Source organism: Kryptolebias marmoratus, linkage group LG20, assembly GCF_001649575.2.
Source record: "Kryptolebias marmoratus isolate JLee-2015 linkage group LG20, ASM164957v2, whole genome shotgun sequence".
Classification (NCBI taxonomy): domain Eukaryota; kingdom Metazoa; phylum Chordata; class Actinopteri; order Cyprinodontiformes; family Rivulidae; genus Kryptolebias; species Kryptolebias marmoratus.
In genome coordinates this window covers 2,848,378-2,868,103 of record NC_051449.1, presented here as the reverse complement: position 1 = coordinate 2,868,103, position 19,726 = coordinate 2,848,378, and the positions used below count along the sequence as shown (strand labels likewise).

The following is a 19,726-nucleotide window of genomic DNA, read 5'->3' as shown; positions in this document are numbered from 1 at the left end:
GTTAATCTTAGTGAGCAAAGACAAATCCAGCTTTTATTGTAAAAAAAAAAAAAAATTGCATTTGAAATTATTGTAAATTCAGTGTCAAAGTTTTGTTTTGCAAAAGATTCAGAGCAAGGTGCAATGTAAATCCATTTAAAACAGATGTCTTTATGTATGCTGTATAAAAAGACATGTAACCATTTTTTCCCCTCATGTCCAGACAAGGACAGGTCTCAAGTCCATCACAGGGACAAACAACCATTCATGCTTTCACTCACACCAAGGGATAATGTAGATTTACCATTGAACCTAGCTGGAGTAAACGCACACATGCACACGGAGAACATGCAAACTCCACCCAGAAAGGCTCCAGGCCAGTAGGAGATCTTTTGACCTTCATGCAGGGAGGCAACAGCTCTAACCACTTCACCACTGTGCCGCCACAGTAAAGGTGACGATGTTCTTGTTGATGCAGGAAGTATTGTTTCGTGTGGAGGTTCCCCTATCTGTGCTGCAAGAACAGTGAAGGTAAATGTGACAAACTGATAAGCGTTGTAATGCTCTGTTTGTTGTTCTATATGAGGGATTTTCAAAGTTTGGGTCAGAACCCCATTCTGGGTCACAAAACACCAAATTGGGGGACTTGAGATGAACTCAGTAAATCAAACAAAATTTAAAAACAGTCTATACGGTCTATTTTCACTATCATTTTTAGAAATATAAAAAATAGTAGTCATAAATGGTAAAACAGGATAATTTGAGTGTGTTATCATTATGCTCTTACTTACAATGTTTTAGCAACATTTATGTAGTTCAGCCAACGATATTTGGGGTCACAAGTCTTTGCTTTTATTTTTGGAATCATAAGATAAAACGTTTGGGAACCACAGGTTTAAATTAGTCTTCTCTGAGTTACGAACAGATAGCTCAGTATGCATTTCAGCTCATTTTTACTTGTAATATGTGAACACGTAACTCTGATGTTTGTTGCTTAAAGATCTAAATCTTGTTACCAGTAGCACTGTGGTATGGTGGCCGACAGGTGCAAACGCTCTGCAAACACATGAATGATGCGAATTCCAAAATGCTCAAACAGACACAAAAACAACCAAATGCAAATGAAAAAAGCTGTAAATAGTAAAAACACCAGCAAGGAAAAAAAGAGCTGCAAACTTACTCCACAAAATGGAAGTGCACCAGACCACTAGGGGGACTCCATGTTGGATATTTGAGCTCTCTTCAATGACATATACACGTATATATAGAATATAAGTCATTGGGTCTTATTCTGCCATTGTAGTCAGATATGGTTCAGACCTCCTCTGTGTCTCTCAGTGGTTCATTTAGGAACCATCAACAAATTACTGAACCATTGATAGTTCACTTAGGGTATGGGGTTCCATTAGTGCCAAAAATATGTTTATGTGTCTATGTAAGCCGTGTATGTAGCATGCTTATGGGGTTCCATTAGTGCCAAAAATATGTTTATGTGTCTATGTAAGGTGTGTATGTAGCATGCTATGTATATGTTAAGTTATATGAAAGGTGATATGTTAGGTGTATATGTTAAGTAACATAATGATATGTGCAGAACATAGACATAACGCAGTATATAGGCATGTTACAATACATACACACTTAACATATCACCTTTCATATACACCTTACATATCACTTAACATATACATAGCATGCTACATACACACCTTACATAGACACATAAACATATTTTTGGCACTAATGGAACCCCATACTTAGGGACCATCAACAAATTACTGAACCATTAACACTGGACGAACAAAAATTAAATAACCTTCATGTCATGAGAGCTTCTGACCAAGAGTTAATGTTCAGTTGTTTCATTAGGTAGATGTGACTTATTAGTCCAGTCTAATGAAACAATTCAACATTAATTTTTCACCACCTGGTCTCACGACACGGAAGCTATTGAGCAAAAAGCGGTAATTTTTCATAAAAATATAAAGTGCTTTAAAATCCGATACCATTAGGTGTGTACAGTCTAATGAAAGAAATTCTTGTCATGGCTCTGAAGCATTTCAAGACCAAGAAAAGAAGTCATTCAGTCTTTTTGTTGAACTCTCAGGTCCAGGTTTGGCCTTCAGGCTGCAGCTCAGTTCAGGAGCGTCTGCTTCTTCCTGAAGCTGAATCTGCTCACGACACACATGCAGAATACAGTATTTGCTGCACAGTGTTGTCACCGAAACACATGAATGTCAATGTGTTTACTTGTGTTGTTTTCTTCGCCCCCAGGTTGTTAAAGTGGAGAGTTTTATCCCCGCAGTGACCAACTTGTTTCCAAAGTTGTTTTGTGTTCCAGTGAAATACGAGATCGTTGATCCGACTTCCTCACACATCTTCACTAAACCATAAAAAAACATCATGACATTTGACTTCCCTTAAATTTGATGTGTTCTGACTTTAGAGAGGAATTTACCTGTTCCAGCTTGTTGTTTTTTATGGGTTCACATAAGTCTGACAGAATTTTATAGTAATATCTGAACATCCGGCTGTGGTTTGGAGATTTGATGAGTACGAATCATTTTATGTTTGAGGTTTTTTATCAACTTGATTCAGGTTTGTTCATGCTGAACCAACCATACAAACTGTAAAAGCATTTGAATGGTTTAAACTGGGAATATTATTGTAGTTTTTGATGTAAATTGTGAACTGAATTGACGGTTTGGACTTTGATCGGGTGCTGATCGCTTCTTTAACATTATTCATGCAGGTAAGAGCCCATGGTTTTATTTTTAATTGTGCTGGAAATAAATCGCTCCTCTCCTGTCATTTGTGAGTCTAAAGAGTTTTAACATATTGGAGATTTTCATACGCTTTTTAGCTGTTGGCAGATTGTTCAAGAAGTTTGAATAAAATTTGTTTGAGCAGCAGAGCCGGATTTGGTTTAGCTGTTCTTTGCTGGTTTTCTCATTTGAAGTTTTACATTATTTATAACCTGCTGCTATGAAAGGGCGGGAGACCGTGTAACTGCGTGCGTCTGTATGTGTTTGACTGTCTGTTAGCAAAATATCTCATGAACCAGTGGAGACATCAGACAGTAATCATTTGATGTGCATCTACAACTGATTACCTTTCGGAGTCAACTCGATTCAGGATGGCCAGCTCAGATAACCAACCTTAACAATAAAAATGATTATAACTCAGCCATTTTCACAGAAACTGAGTTAAAATTTGGAGTGGTAGTAGCTGAGAGTCATCCCCAATGCATACTCCAAGCACCAACAAATTGCTTGAGATCTTTGTTTTAAACTTTGGCAAACAAGACAGCTGACAATCTGCATTTCTTTAAGGATTAATTAAAACCTGCATCAGGAGTAATTAGACTTAGCCTACAAAATATGATCAACATATCCAGACTATCATAAGCAGAGATCTGTTCACGAACTCAGAGGTGCTGATACTTGAATTACTTTTGGAAAAACCCTTGAAATAGACTTCAGAAAACATGTTTTACTTTTGGTTTGCTGCGAGCTTAAAATGTGTTCCCTACTGATCATTTTCTGTTGTTACAACATCGTGTGTGTTTTTTTTAACAAAACATGTTCTTGCAAACAGGTTTTCCTCGTCTTGTATTTGGTTGATTACCAACACCTTAGGATTAATGACTGGGATGTTTACCCTGAGTGGACCTACGCTCTGGGGTGGACCATGACTCTGTCCTCTGTCCTCTGTCCTCAAAGTGCCGCTGTGGACAGCTGCGTTTCACACCAGGAACTTTCCGATGACTTTATCATCAAAAACAGGGTGAGCAGTTTGCTGAAACGGTAGTTAACACTTTGTTTTAAAATGATCATTGTGTAAACTTTATACTTTCTTGCATTTCAGCGTTTGTCCAGCCTTGCTTGTCCCGCTGAGGGTCCAGCTCAGCAGAGGAGAGAAGAAAGAAAAAGGTACAAGTGTGAAAATGAGACATCTGCAGAGGCAGAAAGAAAGCCTTCAGATCTTAGCTACCATTTTATTGAAATGTCTGTAAATTAGCTCTTAGTGATCAATGCAAGTCATTCATATTTAATGTGGCCACATTAGTCTTTGGAAACCTGTGGTGCTTTCCAATATATTTTGACATTTTGTAAATGATCAATGAGGTAAATGAATAAAACAAGAATCATTGACTGAAAATAACGACTCGCTGCATGTTTTGCTTCAATGTGGTGATGCAAACCTGTTCTGACTGTATCTGCTGAAATTTAAACTCTTTACATTTCCAGGTGAGTTTTACACTTAGACATGGTTTGACTTGCAGTCTTTAAGGTTTTTAAACAAATATATCTAAAGCAATGAGAGAAGGAACTGTTCAAATGTGTAAGCCATGTTTCAGGTCGTAAAACAAAATGCGTTGGTGAATCTCAAACACAGAGAGAGGCCTTAAAATGGGTTGTTTCTGGTTTAACAAGACCATCCTTTTTGAAACATCTCTTAGAGTGAAGAGCCTTTTTTTTAACTTTGAACACATTCTTGTATTTTAAGACAACGCAGGGTTATTGTTGAATGCGTAGGACTAAAATTCAAAGTTACCTCCGCCAAGGAGGTCATGTTTTTGGTAGCGTCTGTCTGTCTGTGGACAAGATTATTCAAAAAGTTATGAACGGATTTTCAGGAAATTTTCAGGAAACGTTAAATATGGTACCAGGAACAAGTCATTACATTTAGGTGCTGATCCGGTCAAAGGTCAGGTCACAGATCAGCTCTAACTCTGCAGCTGGATAATAGGAACGTCAAACTGCACAGCTGGGTCAAAGATGATGCCTGTTGATTTCAAGATTCATGGGGTCAAAGGTCAAGGTCCCCCGGTAACCACTTTGTTAAAAACTGATCTCTGCTCCTACATGCGACCCTTTTGTTTCCTCCACCGAGGAGGTTCTGTTTGATCAGGTAAAAACTGAAGGACAAATTCTGATGAAATGTTCAGGAAATGTTGGGGTTGAAACAAAAAACAACAGATTAAATTCTGGCACTGATCCAGATCATACTATTTTTTAAGCACGCTGTGGCCCTGGCAGAGGTTTGCGCTCTCTGGGTGCTTCTAGTTTATGTATTTATGTTCTTTTAAAGAGTGTCACTTCACTTATATTGTGGAAATGTTCATGTTACAAAATTAAAAATAGACAAACTCCATATTAAAGCATCTTAATGAACTCCTGTTATGATCTTTATGAGGCAACAACTTTAATAATTACTGCGTTTTGAGTAGCTCCATTTTAAGAAAAGGTGTGAACGAAGCAGAAACTCCCAACAGAAGAAAACATTCACACACATCGATTGAGCCGTTCTGCATCTCCTGGCCTTGCAGTTGGCCTCAGTGCAAAAACAACAATCAGATCTAAGATCTACCTGTTGCAGCTTGTTTCGTTGTTATAAAGCCAGATAAAAGAGTCAAATGGTTTAGATTCTTCTGAGGTCAAACGTATGCACCTTTTACCTCAGTCTGCAACGGGAAATTAGACACGATCAACCACTTCCAGACCTTTCGTCTGTCTTTAAGCTTTTAATAAATTTTACAAAGATGATGACGTCATTTGACAAGCAGTTAGTTCTAATTAGTTCTCAGGAATAATTAACTGTTGCATTCCATTACCCTTTCATTACTAAATAGCACACTCTATTCTGATATTTGATTGCTTTTATTTTGAAAGGGTTCGGCTATCTTTAGACAAAGTTTTCACAAACTGGTGATGTAAATAAAAACAACGCAAAGATTTGGAAACCTCAAACCCATATTTTACTCACAATGGAACATAATGAACATATTTATACTAAGAAGTTGTACCTCTTTTTCCCCCTGTTTTGGGAAAACCTCTGCCCGTCTTTATTTCTAAAATGCTTCTTTTATACTCGGTCCTCTTAATGACCTGTTGCCAATTAACCTAATTAGTTGCAAAATGGCACTCCAGTTGTTTCTTATTCACACCACTTGCTGTTACAACTTTTATTTAGATGTGTTGCTGCTATGAAATTCAAAATTACCTTATTTTTTTTACTAAAAACGGGACACACACAGCATTCCAACTTCTTCAGAATTAGGGTTGTACATACATTAAGCCACAGCTCTACATTATTGTACAATGATGTAACTAAAGTTGTCATGACTTCCTCAATTTAACATTTGTTTCCTCTTTTTCTCCTCCGCCAGACTAAATCACGCCGCACCAAATTAAAAACATTGAGTTAAATAATCTTGAACTAATTAAAACATTCATGGTGGACGTGGAAAACGGAGAAAAACATGCATTTGATGTGCTTATGATGATACAAGAATGAAAGAGTTATTTTTCCTGTTTGCTTGCTGTGAGACTCATTAATGCCTGAAGGATTCAGTGGATATAAATCTACAGTACATGACTTTAATAAGGAAGACACAGCTGTCCACTAAGAGGCTTAGCTGGACACTGAGTCCTGTCCTGCACAGATGGAGGGGAGCTCCAATGAATATGTAACTCAGTGTTATGAAATAAACCCCCGTATTTCTTCACTGTTCTATGGAAAGCAGCCGAATCTTCTTGCTCAAAGTGGCTCTTTGTTTTTGTTTTACTGTGCAGACTCGGAGCAGCAGACAGTGTGAGGACTGATCTGCAGACATTCAGTCAGCTCAGACAGCAGCACCACACCCTTTCACTCCCTCGGCGAACACACAAGTGGGCTGGCAGAACTGGTATTTGGATTAGCTAAGCACTCTGACATGAAAAAGGATATCCTTTGGTGTTTCTGGGAGTGGCCTGGACCTCTGTTCAGCCTCTAGCGGTTTGCTGTGGTTTTTCGCTCCATTATGGCATCTGTTGAATGAGGTCAGACGTCGAGTACTTTTCTTTTTTTTGGTTTTGTTTAAGAGGAGGTCTCACAGCTGCAGCTTCCACAGTACTCACTCCTGGAAACAGCTGATTCACAGACACTTACTGTACGTCCCATGTGGGTGCAACAATAGCACGGCTGTTCCTAATATTTCTCCCTTAAAGCAAATTAGATAAATTCGTCTCCCACACAGTGTGATGCATCAGAATTGTGTCAGTTTCTCCAACGGTTTCAGTGAAGCTTCATTTCCCTTAAATTCAGCAGTAATAGTCAGATTTAAGAGACTGTTTTGTGCTCCGTTAAGTTCCCGGGATAAATCTGCTTAAATACTCTGCAGTCGTCTGCAGGACGGTGTTTTATTGAACAACTCTTTTGTGAAGTGGAGACATTTAGATCAGCGTATACTTCCTCTGCAGGCTAAAAATCTGATTGCCTCTTTATTGTGAGAATGATGAGTCAGGACTCGCTGTATTTCTGGATCTGTTCCTTTTAGCTTTTATTAATTGTTTTGCTAATTTCAGCTTTTACCAAGGGTTTTGCTCATTTTAGATTTTAGCTACTGTTCTGGTCATTTTAACTTTGAGATACTGTTTTGCAACATTTAGACTTTAGCTAATGTTTTGCTCACTTTAGCTACTGTTTCACTAACTTTAGCTTTTAGTAATGGTTTTGCTCATTTTAGCTTTTACCAACTGTTTTGCTAATTTTAGCTTTTAGCCGCTGTTTTGATCAGCTTAGCTTTAATCTAAAGTTTTGCTCATTTTAGCTACTGTTTGCTAAATTGAGCTTCTAGCTATGGTATTGCTATTTTTCAGATTGTAACATTTATCTCAAAATTGTCGCTCAGTCCCCAAAACATTTGTTTCTGACTGCTCGTAACGAGGCTCAGTGTGCGTTAAATACGTCTTGCATGTCATTTCTCGGGTCTGAAAACCTGTTTCAGGCTCTAAATGTTCAACCTTCCAACTTGAAGACAAGCCCTTAGCTGCAGTCATAAAATAAAAAATAAAATAAAAATCAGAACATTCACTGTAAGTTCAGAGTCATGAATGCACATATTGATAACTGATTGGATGCAAACTGAGATAACACTGATAAAACTGCTACTTAAAGGCACAAAATACAGCTTTTTATTGCTAATTTCATACTTGATATACTGAGCTATGTAACTAAAAGCAGGTCATTTTAGCTGCAGGAGGGTTAACTACATCAAACTGAGGCTTCCACTCAGAAAACAGAAATGTATTTAAATTAATACAAGCTTTACTTGACTATCAGCACTGATAGCTTTGGACAGTATTGTCCTCATTGTCTGAGTGATTAATTAAAACCTCTAATTGGAGAGAAAAAACAGAGCTGTCACTGTAGACATTTCTCCCATTATTTCCTCCTCTGGCAGAATTAATTTGAAAGTGGACACCAGAAATACAACAAGAAAACAGCCAGAGTTGCTCATTGAACTAGTCAGTATTCACCCTGACGGTGTAAATGTGTGTAAATAGTGTTTGAATTGTTAGTTTTAGATGCTGCTTTTTGTTTTTTTGTTCCCGGTGACGTCATCGTGATCCACATCCACGGCAGCAGGAGGGCTGAGGCGGACCGCCGGCATCATGGCTTCCTAACCGGAGGGGGAAGTGATTGAGAGGAAAACAAGGACTTTTTTCCCCCTTTTTAATTGTTGCTGAATGCCCGACTGATTATTACCCCCCTTTTCCCGAACTTGAAATTGGAACAGAGAGGGGTTCGGCCTGCCAGTCCGTCGCCCCTGGGATCCAGGATCTACTTTAGTTTGTTTTTTATCGGTGAATTTCCATTCGGTAACCGTGGAAGATGGCCGACCCGGCGGAGTGCACCATCAAAGTGATGTGCCGTTTCAGGCCCCTGAACAGCTCCGAGGTGACCAGAGGCGACAGATACATTCCCAAGTTTCAAGGGGAGGACACCGTAATTATTGGGGTGAGCAAATTTGACTTGACTTGCTGAGGCCGCCTTATTAGCCAAAGCGCTTCACGGTACGCCATTTCTGATTGTCCCGTTAGCCAAAGCGGTTAGCAGCTTAGCTTGTTAGCCGGGGCTGACCTGTTCACCGCTGCGTCGTTCCCCTGCCACCAACTTCTGGTGCCAGCAAGTGTTTCACCCGTCTCACCTTCAGCCGTGCTAGTTTCAGCCCGAAAGTAAACGGTTAATTGAGTTAATTTTACATTTCTTGGTAGGGAAACTCGCAGTTGCCTTGTCATGACTTAGCGAGCTGTCATTCAACAAAGGCTGGCACAGGTTGAAGTATCGACAGGATTAGCATCCCGTTTCCTGCACGCAAACTCGCCGCATTATCATTGTTATTATTATGACATCGGGTATTAAGAAGGCACACATCTGTAACTAAATCTGTCACTTATGATTAGTGTGATTTAACATCAGCAGCTGTGGTTTGGTAGTGGCTAACTCATGGCTAACAGGCTAGGCCAGCTGGTTTATTACAGATTAGCCGGTGCGGCTAGCTAGCTGTAGCTCAATTAAAGCTAACATGAGCTAACTGGTCATGCAACAAGCCCTTCTGTAAACCCTGTTGAATGTTGTAAGGGATAAGGTATATGTTTAAAAGATCCCGTCTTCAGGGTAAAGGCAAACACACTGATATAAGTAAAAGTCAAGTTTTTTACAGGGGTTGGACCCTTTGATGCAAAAAATTATCTAGGTTTTACAGGAAATAAAAGCCTGTTTCCATGATAATGTTCATTTTGGAGCCATTTAAAAGTTTGCTGTCAACACTGTAATTAGCTCTCTGGTGATACAGACCCCTCTTGAGCTTGATAAGCATAAAAAGCATTGGCACAGTTTCCACCAAGAGGAAAAATAAAATAAGAAATGCCTTGCAGTGTCTTGATGTTGGCACTTGATTGTATCAACAAAACATTTGCCTTTAGGTCTGTTTGAAACTAACGCTTTATCATCTCAGACCCATGTTTTTCATTTAAAAACAAAACAAAACCGTATTTGTGTTGAATTGTCAACTTCCTATATCGCCTGCCTCTTTTAAAGAAGGTGGGTAAAAGCACACAATCATCATCATGTTTATATTTCTTGAGCTTTTACATGGCAACTTTGGCTACAGCTATATATTTAACATAGTTAAATATTAGTTTGTCAAAGCCACAAACTATCATCGTCTCTGTGGACTTTGGCATCTTTGTAATATACTCTCTCATGCAAATGCTGTTTAAAGAGTTTACAGGGTAATAGAAAGTTGGTCTTTAAATCCATTCATGAGTTTGCCAGTTATGACTGAGTGAATATTAATCCTCCACTTGTGGTTGACCTTCTGCTTTAGGTGCTGAGTGTCGATTACAGCATGGCTACTCTTTTGAGTACAGAACAAAGAACACTTGTATTTTTTTTATCATCTTTACTGACATTTTCTTTTTGCTTTTAGCTAATAGCAACTGTAGCCTCTGTCCCACTAAGGCGTGACGTGGCCCTGCCCAGTTCAGAGTGCCAGTCATGCCAAAATGCCAGCGCATGTTGTGAGAGACACTAAGTGTTGCAAGCCAGCAGTGAGTAGTCTCTCATGTTGCATCTGCTTTGAGAAGCGTAGCACTTACAGTGCCCACAGGTAGCAGCAGCATTACCCTCGGCCTCCTGGGTAATCCCCTTTGTTGTCTCTCCTGGTTACCAGCTGTTCAGCCAATCAGAGGAGGCCGTTGGCTGGGCGCTGGGCAATCTCTCTGGGTGGGGAGGGTAATTATTATGTCTTTTTGTTTTGGTGATGCTCTTAGCAAAGGTGACCTACTCACGTAGCTTATTTTTATCCATTTTGAGAGAATATAGGGTGTGGACTTTGTCCTGAAACCGAAGCCTCAGCATCAGTGTTTCGTCCCTCAGCCAGTGGACCTGACTACACTTCCTGTTAAGATGTTATCTCACTGGGCTCCAACTCAAAATCGTGAGAAAATGGGCAAATTTTCCATAGTAGTCTGACTGAATTTCAAGAAATTGAGACCAGCGAGCCACGTGGCCTTGTTTTGAGTGGTCTGTTTTTGAAAAAACAAACATCCTATGCTTGTGAGCACGACTTAGAAAACTGTATTGTATGCCAGGCACACCTCCGCCCACATCGTACTCACTTCAGCTCGCTTTGTGTCTATCTTAGCAGCCGCACCCACCTTTATGATTTAATGTACTGGAGTGCTGTTTTGAAATCGAGATAGCCTTTTTTTTTAAAAAATAATTATTATTTATTATCAAGACATTTGGGGCTGCAGCCTTGAATGTTTTCTGTCGCAGCAGAGCCTCATGCAGGTGTCTAAATACAGCTCTAGAGTTTAATTAAACGGGTTTGAGGCAACCACGACGACTCCGGCTATTTTGAGAGAAAATTTGTTGCACAGCTGTTTTGAACAAGTTCAAAGATCAAGCGACTGAAGTGAGGAAATTGCGAACCCCCGTCAACATGTCAGGACGTTTTGGAGACTCCTTTGCACCAATTTGTAACCAACAGTCGCAGCCCAGTGAGATGGTGTCTTCAAGAAGCAGTCATAGTTTAGATCATACTTGTGGTGTTTTGATTTTCAGTTTGGGGGCCGTATATTCTCCAGACATCGCTCATATCTGCATGAATCATTGTGCAGGACACTGTTACTCAGCCACAGCTCAGTTCGAGATCCTTCCGGTCTTTTGGCAGAAAGGGAGCAAGATGAAATTTCAAGATTAAGTCATATGGGTGGTGGTGTAACAATCTTGATTTGCCAAGCTAACTTTGCCAGTGAATCGTGTGTGTGCAGGTGAATTATTCATGCAGTTGCTGCTTCTCCCATCGCTTGTACACCTAAGAAAAATTAGTTTTTAGTTCCATGTTTCGTTGTCAGGTTTTCTATTTTCCTTCGGTAACTCAGGAAAACCCTTCAAAAACAGAACTGGGCTATTTTTAGGCGGTGTAGTTGTGGAAGTGCTTGAGAGGTAACACGAATGAAAAGATTACAGAGATCGGTAACCGTTTAACATACAAACATGCTTACAAGTAACATGTAGCCACTAAATCCAACTTTTTTTCTGCATTATGAATACCAAGCAGCAAAAACAAAGGCTTCAAAATACAGAAATGATAAATTATGGGCTCACAGCAACATAAAACCTGTTTGATTTCATGCTTCAACAAGAATTATGAGAATGTTTAGAATAACCTTGAACGGTGACTGTCTTACTGTCCCTTACAGAGAGCTTATTGGAGCAATATCATAATAAAGCCATCAAGAGAAGACCAGCGTGACAAAGCACTTATAAACGGGTCGACAATACGTTTCTCTGTAATTGCAATTTCAGACAGTAATCCAATTAGAAAGCAAGTGTAAGTAACGAGGCCAGTATCAGGCAGCAACAATGAGGACTTAAAAGTGTCTATTGTTAGCTCGCAGTCTCTGGCAGTACAGATACCAGCTTGGTCCCCTTGTTCTGGACAAGGTTAATTGCCAGGATGTGGCTGTCTGGAGTGAACAACAGACGTCTTAAGAAGCTGCTGGTTCAAATAGAAAGAGCTGTTCTTCAGGTGTAACAGTTTGTTAGGAGAGATTATGAGCCGCTGTTCAGTTTCAGGAGATTTCTGCATGGCGTATTTCTTATGTCAGGCTGTGACAAATATGTTTTTTTTCACCTTGAATGAAGATCTTCCTTATTATTATCATTCCCAAACCAATGAGCACTAATCAGCGGCGTCTTCAAAGCTGCTTGTCAGCATTCTCGGGTTGGCTGCCTTTGTAGATGTTAACACCAAACTGTACATAAACTATTCCTGTTTTGCAGACATACCTTAGGTTTTTTTTCCCCCTCTTTTCATACGCACTGCTCGAGCCCCACCCACGGAGAAGAGATGAGTCAACTGGGACCGAAAACCTCCAAACACAGCTTGCCATCTCAAATGAACCTCAGATTTGCTTGTAACATCAGATTTATTGGCCTGCGCTTTCCATCTTAAATGCAGCTATTGATCGCTATCTCCCTGGAATTGTGCTTTGAAGTTTTGACTAGCCCACAGGATGCCACAGTCAGCTCGGCTCTGATTGACTCAAGGAGATTGGCTCCTAAATTGATACTAAAAGCTCAGGATCCAGCTAAGTTTACTTTAGATGCTGTGTGCTGAGCTGCATTCGGCCTGAAAAATGATAAAACATGAGAACTATAACAGGTTGGGTTGTTCTTGTAAGTCTGGGGTTGCTTATTGCATGTCAGTGCTTCTTTATACCCCCATTTCCTCCTAAATAAGGTGATTATACCTTTTTAATTGTTTTTTGTTTCGTTAAGTCACTGTACAGTGTTGCTATCATTTCCCGATAGCCCATCTACCCGTTCCTGAATGTTGCTGGTATTTTGGACAACCTTAAAATTAACTTAATAACTTAAGTGTATATGTTGTTCACTTTGTTCTGGTTTAAGTCAGCTTTTAACATTAGTCAACATTGCTCCTACATGTAGTGTAACTTTTAATGGACCAGATCTAAGCTCATTTATGTTGGTTACACAGGCAAAATTCTCAATTCTACATAAAATGATAGGATTCAAGATAACATGTCTGTCTTAATGGGTAAAATGTGTGGTAGGTGTGTGGCCATGTACCTTGTTTTTAATCCAAGATACGTATTGGTTTTCACAGCTCACAGTATAGTCGTTTTTATGAATAGCTAAATCAACAGAAATGCAACATTTATAATTTAGTCTGTCGGTTTTTCCCTTCCTCCTGTGAAACTGATTAGATTCTGTATTGAATTCAGTCCTGCTGTCATTTTGTTAAAGAAAGCAATAATCACAGATCTGTTGACAAATTGCCTAAAACGTATATCATCTTTTTATTTCAGGGTAAACCGTACATGTTTGACAGAGTCTTTCAGTCGAGCACTTCACAAGAACAGGTCTACAACGCTTGTGCCCAAAAGATTGTCAAAGGTGACGTACCACTTTAAACAGTGTATTGATCTTTATTACTTCTTTCTTACATCTAATGGAGGAAGCCCAGTTTTATTATTTAGTGTTTTGACTCAATGTTTCTCTGATATCTGTATGATGTCTAATAGATGTTCTCGAGGGCTACAATGGAACAATTTTTGCTTATGGGCAGACGTCATCTGGCAAAACACACACCATGGAGGTAAGAGCCTGAGACCTCTAAGAACAAACCTATTATTGATTATAGGGTGTTGTCTTTGGATGATCTTCTGGCTTTATAATTATACCGTTTGTTTGCAGGGGAATCTCCATGACACAGATTCAATGGGCATCATCCCCAGGATAGTGCAAGATATATTCAACTACATCTATGCCATGGATGAAAACCTGGAGTTTCATATCAAAGTAAGCAGGACGGGGGGGGTCGTTGTTTTACTGCTGCACCAGCAGCTGGGAAACAAAATTTTTAACCTCGGTTATATGATGAAGTATATTTAACAGTGTGCAAAACAACAAGTGGAAGAGAAGGCTGCTGAATCATGTTTCCTGTTTTATAAAGTTCTGCCTTTATCTCTCAGCTCGCTAAAATGTCCTGAATAAATGTAGAAACCAATGCAAAAGACCTTTTTGTATCTCTTTGACACATTAGTATCATTATGTTGGCCTTTCCTCATCTGGATTAGTTTGGATTTTGAGTTTGCGTGCCTATTTTTAAATTCAAGTTTTATCGACTGTAAACAAAACGTCTATTAAATCATTGTTTGGATTCTCTGCTGGGTTGCTAATTAATGAGGCTGTTCCTTCTTTGTTCACAGGTGTCATATTTTGAAATCTACTTAGACAAAATCCGAGATCTGTTGGATGGTAAGTGACTGAGCGCGTGGAGCGAACGCAGAATCTCTCATTTTTCCCATAATCGTACCGAACTGTGGCGGCAGATGTGACTGTACGAGCTGAGAAAATTGATGAGCGGTTGTGTCGTGAACATTAGGAGGCGGGCCGTTAAGCAATAATATACAACAACAGACACAAACATAAAAAAATGATTTTATATTTAAAAGTTGTTGCTTTATTCATTGTTGACACTCAGCTGGGATTTTAGTGTCATTAATTACATATTTTCTACATTCCTTTACTCCATTAAAATTTCCGTGGTGCATCTCGTCTTGTTTTTTTCATGCTTGGAAGTTTCTCTGACGCTTTTATTCTATATTTCTAGTGTCTAAGACCAATTTATCAGTGCATGAAGACAAAAACAGAGTACCCTATGTCAAGGTGAGAGCTCTTCAACTGTCACTTGTCAAAAATCTGGTAAAACCTGTTACCGGAGCTCAACAAGCATGTCTCACCTGCTGGTTTTTATTTTTTTTGCTTTTTAAGGGCTGCACTGAGAGGTTTGTCTGCAGCCCAGATGAAGTCATGGACACGATCGATGAGGGCAAATCTAACAGACATGTAGCGGTCACAAGTAAGATCCTGAATAGAGTCTGCGTTCAGATTTATTTATTTATTTATGTTTAAGGTGTTTGACCGAGTGTCTTCCCTCCTGCAGACATGAACGAGCACAGCTCCAGGAGTCACAGCATCTTCCAGATCAACGTTAAACAGGAGAACACTCAGACGGAGCAGAAGCTCAGCGGAAAACTCTACCTGGTGGATCTCGCTGGTAGTGAAAAGGTGAACTAAAACAAACCAGTCATTGGTTACACTCTTACAGATCATTTGAGACTCTTTCAGTGTCGACTGCTTCTTGTTTATGACGGAATCAGGAAGGTTTCTGACTGAACCTCTGTGATGTGCAGGTCAGTAAAACTGGCGCAGAAGGAGCCGTGCTGGATGAAGCCAAGAACATCAACAAGTCTCTGTCATCTCTGGGAAACGTCATCTCTGCGCTGGCTGAAGGATCGGTCAGTAGCCCTACTTCACAGCCAGTTCTTTGCTTTCTCGCTGCTTTGTAGAGATACTTATAAATGTTTTCTCATCGAGTTTAAGCTCAGAATGATGCGACACAGTCTGTAAAGCTTTAGCTGTTGCTGCATAACCTAATAAACCTAAATGTGTTTTAGGCATATTCGTCTAGCTAATTACCACAATAAGTGCTTAATCTCTTCTAGCCTTGGGAGGGATTATTTTAGTTTTTAGTTGTAGTCTTAAAACGACACACTGCCATGGATAGAAGAGAAAGAAGGAGCCAGTGTTCAGCAGCTGCAGAGCCTGGAGCTTGTGTCTACATGATAAAAACCACCATCTTTTTCTGTTTTCTTTGTGCTGAAGCTCCATTTTAAGACATCTACAGGTCTTTTGTGTTGCAGAGAGAACTTTCCGCAGATAAAGCCTCTCCTCCGAGCAATGCCTTTCTCCAGCTTTTCGTTCTAATTTCACCCTTTTCACTTTGATCAAGTGTAGGTTTGTTGTACGGCTCATTCGCTCTGTAAACAACCTGCGGCAGACAGCTGCTGATATATTTATGATGCTTGGAAACAAATTAACTATTGTCCAGAGATGCTTCACTACCCTCGGAGCATAATAGTTTGTGAAGAAGGATGGCAGCTTAGCTGCGCTGATACTAATCATATATCAAGTTATATTTTAATTGGGAGCTAGTTTTACCAAAGCTGAGAGAACTGTAACATAAGCTGCTACCGTCTGTTTGTTCAGTTCTGGTGAAACCAAAAGGCCTTTTCTTTGGTTTCAGAGCAGCAGGAACATTTTAGATTCAAACGTCTCAGTATTAAAGTCCCAGACATGTTAGTTTTTGTTCCTTTTAACTTTGGTTTCTGCCATTTGATTACTTGATGATCACTGTCAGCGCTCACATTATTTCTACGTTAAAAGCTGTCCGTTAGTCAGTAGAAAATGTCTGATGACTTTGGGAGTATTTTACCTCAGTGCAAACTATTAAATTATGTATATGTTTGTGCGTTGTGCACTTCCAGGCCTACATCCCCTACAGAGACAGCAAGATGACCCGTATCCTTCAGGACTCACTGGGTGGAAACTGTCGAACAACCATTGTTATCTGCTGCTCGCCTTCCTCCTTCAATGAGGCCGAAACCAAATCCACCCTGATGTTTGGACAAAGGTTAGTAGGCCAAACGGAGGACAACAGCTACTACGTGGCTTTAGTCACACAGTCATGAACGGCATACGTTATAAAATGTAACACTTTTATAAGTCTGAGGTGCAAGTTTATAAGCACATTTTTTGCAATCTACTTCTGCAGACTTTGTGCTATTTTAGCTGTTCATATATCAAAATGTTCAGCTCATTCTGGGGATGTGTGCCATGACTTTTTAAACTTTTATGCTTTATAAGTTGCACTAAAACCTTTAAAAGGTACACCTAATGGTTACCCTTATTTATAAATAATTTCCCCCTAGAAACACACTGAGATCTCTTCAGTTCCCTCACAAACATCGTTCTCCTTAAAGTCTGCCTCTTCTTACTTTCTCTGTTTTTGTTTTTACCTAGGCTTTTGCTGCTTTTAGCTTTTAGCTGATGTTCTGCTTAGTTTAGCTTTAACAGCTCGGCTTCAGCAAAGTCGTTTCTTACTCGGCGTTCACACTTTGTGAACTGGAAAAGATTGAAATAAAATAACACACCTTTTAAAAACTAGAGGTTCGAAGGCGGTAGATTAGTTGGATACAATTTCCAGCAGTTGATTTGTTTTATTTGACTTCCAGAGCAAAGACCATCAAGAACACGGTGACGGTGAATATCGAGCTGACGGCGGAGCAGTGGAAGCAGAAGTACGAGAGGGAGAAGGAGAAGAATAAGACTCTGAGGAACACCATCAACTGGCTGGAGAATGAGCTCAATCGCTGGAGAAATGGTGAAGCAGAACGGATTATAAACAGGCTAATTTTAATACAACCCCACCTGCTGACCGTGTTTTTTTTTCCCTGTCCTGTTTCAGGCGAGAGTGTGCCGGTGGAGGAGCAGTTTGACAAGGAGAAAGCCAACGCCGAGGTGTTGGCGCTGGACAACATCCTCAATGACAAGCCGGCCCCGACGCCCAACGTCCCCGGCGTTCGGCTGACGGACGTGGAGAAGGACAAGTGTGAGGCTGAGCTGGCCAAGCTTTACAAACAGATGGATGATAAGGTAGGCAAGAGCACAAAGCAGGAAATGGTAACAAAAACATACAAAACTCTGCAGCGGGGCTTTAAATCAAGTGTGTTCTTGTCTTTTCTGTGTTAAAATATTAAACCTTAAGATCATCCACTACAGCTGTTCTTCCAAGTCCTCTCTTTTGTTACGCTGCATTCTCTTTGTGATGAAGTTGCTTATTTAGGTTTTTTTAAGCTTAAACTATCTTAAAGCTTTAGTCCGGCTTCATATCTGACGCCCACACTGTTAGTTTTTATAGGACTGCATCCAAGCTTGTCTACTTTTTGTTAAATACCTTAAATCTTTTTTTGGTTGAGAGTTGGACTGATGTAGATTGAAACCTAAGTTCAACAATAAATGAACCCTACATATTTAGACTTTCATTTACCTTCTCAAGCTTCTGAGTGAATTATTGGATGGTTCCCTTTTTTATCCTTAAAATGAAAATAGAGAAATGATGTGATCCTACTGATCTATGCATCTTCAGCCAAAATGTTAAAAAAGTGGTAAGTCTAAAAAGTCTCCAGTGATGCTTAAAGAATGCTTTCTCTTGAGACACGTTTTAATTTGAAAATCCCCTTTTTTAAGTCCAGCAGTTTATTGCTGAGTACTGAATACTTACAGTGATGCCTTGAATGAAGAGTAATGTTATTGAATGTCTTTTTTTTGTTTTAGGATGATGAAATCAACCAGCAGAGCCAGCTGGTGGAGAAGCTGAAGCAGCAGATGCTCGACCAGGAGGAGGTGAGTCCTGAAGCTCTGACAGGTGGTGGAGAGGCACCAGACTGAGTTTTATCGATATGAGAAAACACACAAAGCTGCTACTGTACGTACAGTACTGCTTTGATGATTCTGACTCTGCAACACTTAATAACTGCGTCAGCGCTGATGAGTTTAATCAAACATGTCTGCATGAACTTAATTAAAGCATCTCCACTCGTTCAGCTCCTAGCTTCCTCCCGGCGGGATCACGAGAACCTTCAGGTTGAGCTGAACCGCCTTCAGGCAGAGAACGAGGCCTCCAAAGAGGAGGTGAAGGAGGTGCTGCAGGCCCTGGAGGAGCTGGCCGTCAACTACGACCAGAAGAGCCAGGAGGTGGAGGATAAGACCAAGGAGTTTGAGTCCATCAGTGAAGAGCTTAGCCAAAAATCGGTAAGCTGGGGGGCAAACAGCAGCATGCCTAAACACAACAAAAGTACATAGATGCCATCTGACATTTAAACAAGACCGTCCTGCAGGGATAAAAAGAACTCCAGACTTCCATCGAGTCAAACATGAACAATAATTGCTGCTGCATATTTTGTAAAACACATTTTTTTAAAATCGCTGTGAGGTGTAGACGAACATTTGTGCCAACGTATCATCATTCCCGTGCCCGAAGTCGTTTTAATGGCCCTCACGAGGTGACGCAACGGTGGAGTCAGAAAGCAATAAATTCACAAGATTGTGGCTGTTGAGGTTATTAAGTGTCAGGTGACAGGATTTATTGTCGTCACGAGAAGCTGGCGTCATACAGGAAGGTGAAGCTTTAACTGGGCGTGGCTCTTCGGTTTTTCATCATTCTCAGCTTCTGATGGCACATATTACCCCTGCAAGAACATTTAGTGCTTTCTTCCCCTCTGTGTCCTTTATTAAAATAGCTGTGGTGTCATAAAGCCTTGTTATGTCGTTAAAATCTTCTTTTTCTTTTTTTTTTTCAGTCCATCTTATCGTCTCTGGACTCTGAGCTCCAGAAGTTGAAGGAAATGTCCAACCACCAGAAGAAGAGGGTGACTGAGATGATGTCGTCGCTGCTGAAAGACTTGGCTGAGATTGGCATCGCAGTGGGCAGCAATGATATTAAGGTACAGGAATGGTTTCTACATCGAGGACCCCCCCC

At 40.1% G+C, this 19,726-nt stretch overlaps 1 protein-coding gene across 2 annotated transcripts in view; it reads left to right on the top strand.

The window, feature by feature from the left end:
• Window positions 1-8,389: 8,389 nt before the first annotated feature.
• Window positions 8,390-19,726, top strand: part of LOC108232928 (kinesin-1 heavy chain) — a 19,040-nt gene continuing 7,703 nt past the window's right edge. For both annotated transcript variants that reach the window (XM_017411069.3, XM_017411068.3), the window contains exons 1-15: window positions 8,390-8,763; window positions 13,650-13,737; window positions 13,866-13,939; window positions 14,038-14,142; window positions 14,553-14,601; window positions 14,957-15,012; window positions 15,118-15,205; window positions 15,290-15,414; window positions 15,540-15,644; window positions 16,674-16,819; window positions 17,421-17,569; window positions 17,654-17,841; window positions 18,523-18,591; window positions 18,793-18,999; window positions 19,548-19,691. In XM_017411069.3, the coding sequence (XP_017266558.1) occupies window positions 8,638-8,763; window positions 13,650-13,737; window positions 13,866-13,939; window positions 14,038-14,142; window positions 14,553-14,601; window positions 14,957-15,012; window positions 15,118-15,205; window positions 15,290-15,414; window positions 15,540-15,644; window positions 16,674-16,819; window positions 17,421-17,569; window positions 17,654-17,841; window positions 18,523-18,591; window positions 18,793-18,999; window positions 19,548-19,691 (1,719 nt within the window). In that variant the 5' untranslated portion in view covers window positions 8,390-8,637. The remainder of the gene's footprint in view (window positions 8,764-13,649; window positions 13,738-13,865; window positions 13,940-14,037; window positions 14,143-14,552; window positions 14,602-14,956; window positions 15,013-15,117; window positions 15,206-15,289; window positions 15,415-15,539; window positions 15,645-16,673; window positions 16,820-17,420; window positions 17,570-17,653; window positions 17,842-18,522; window positions 18,592-18,792; window positions 19,000-19,547; window positions 19,692-19,726) is intronic.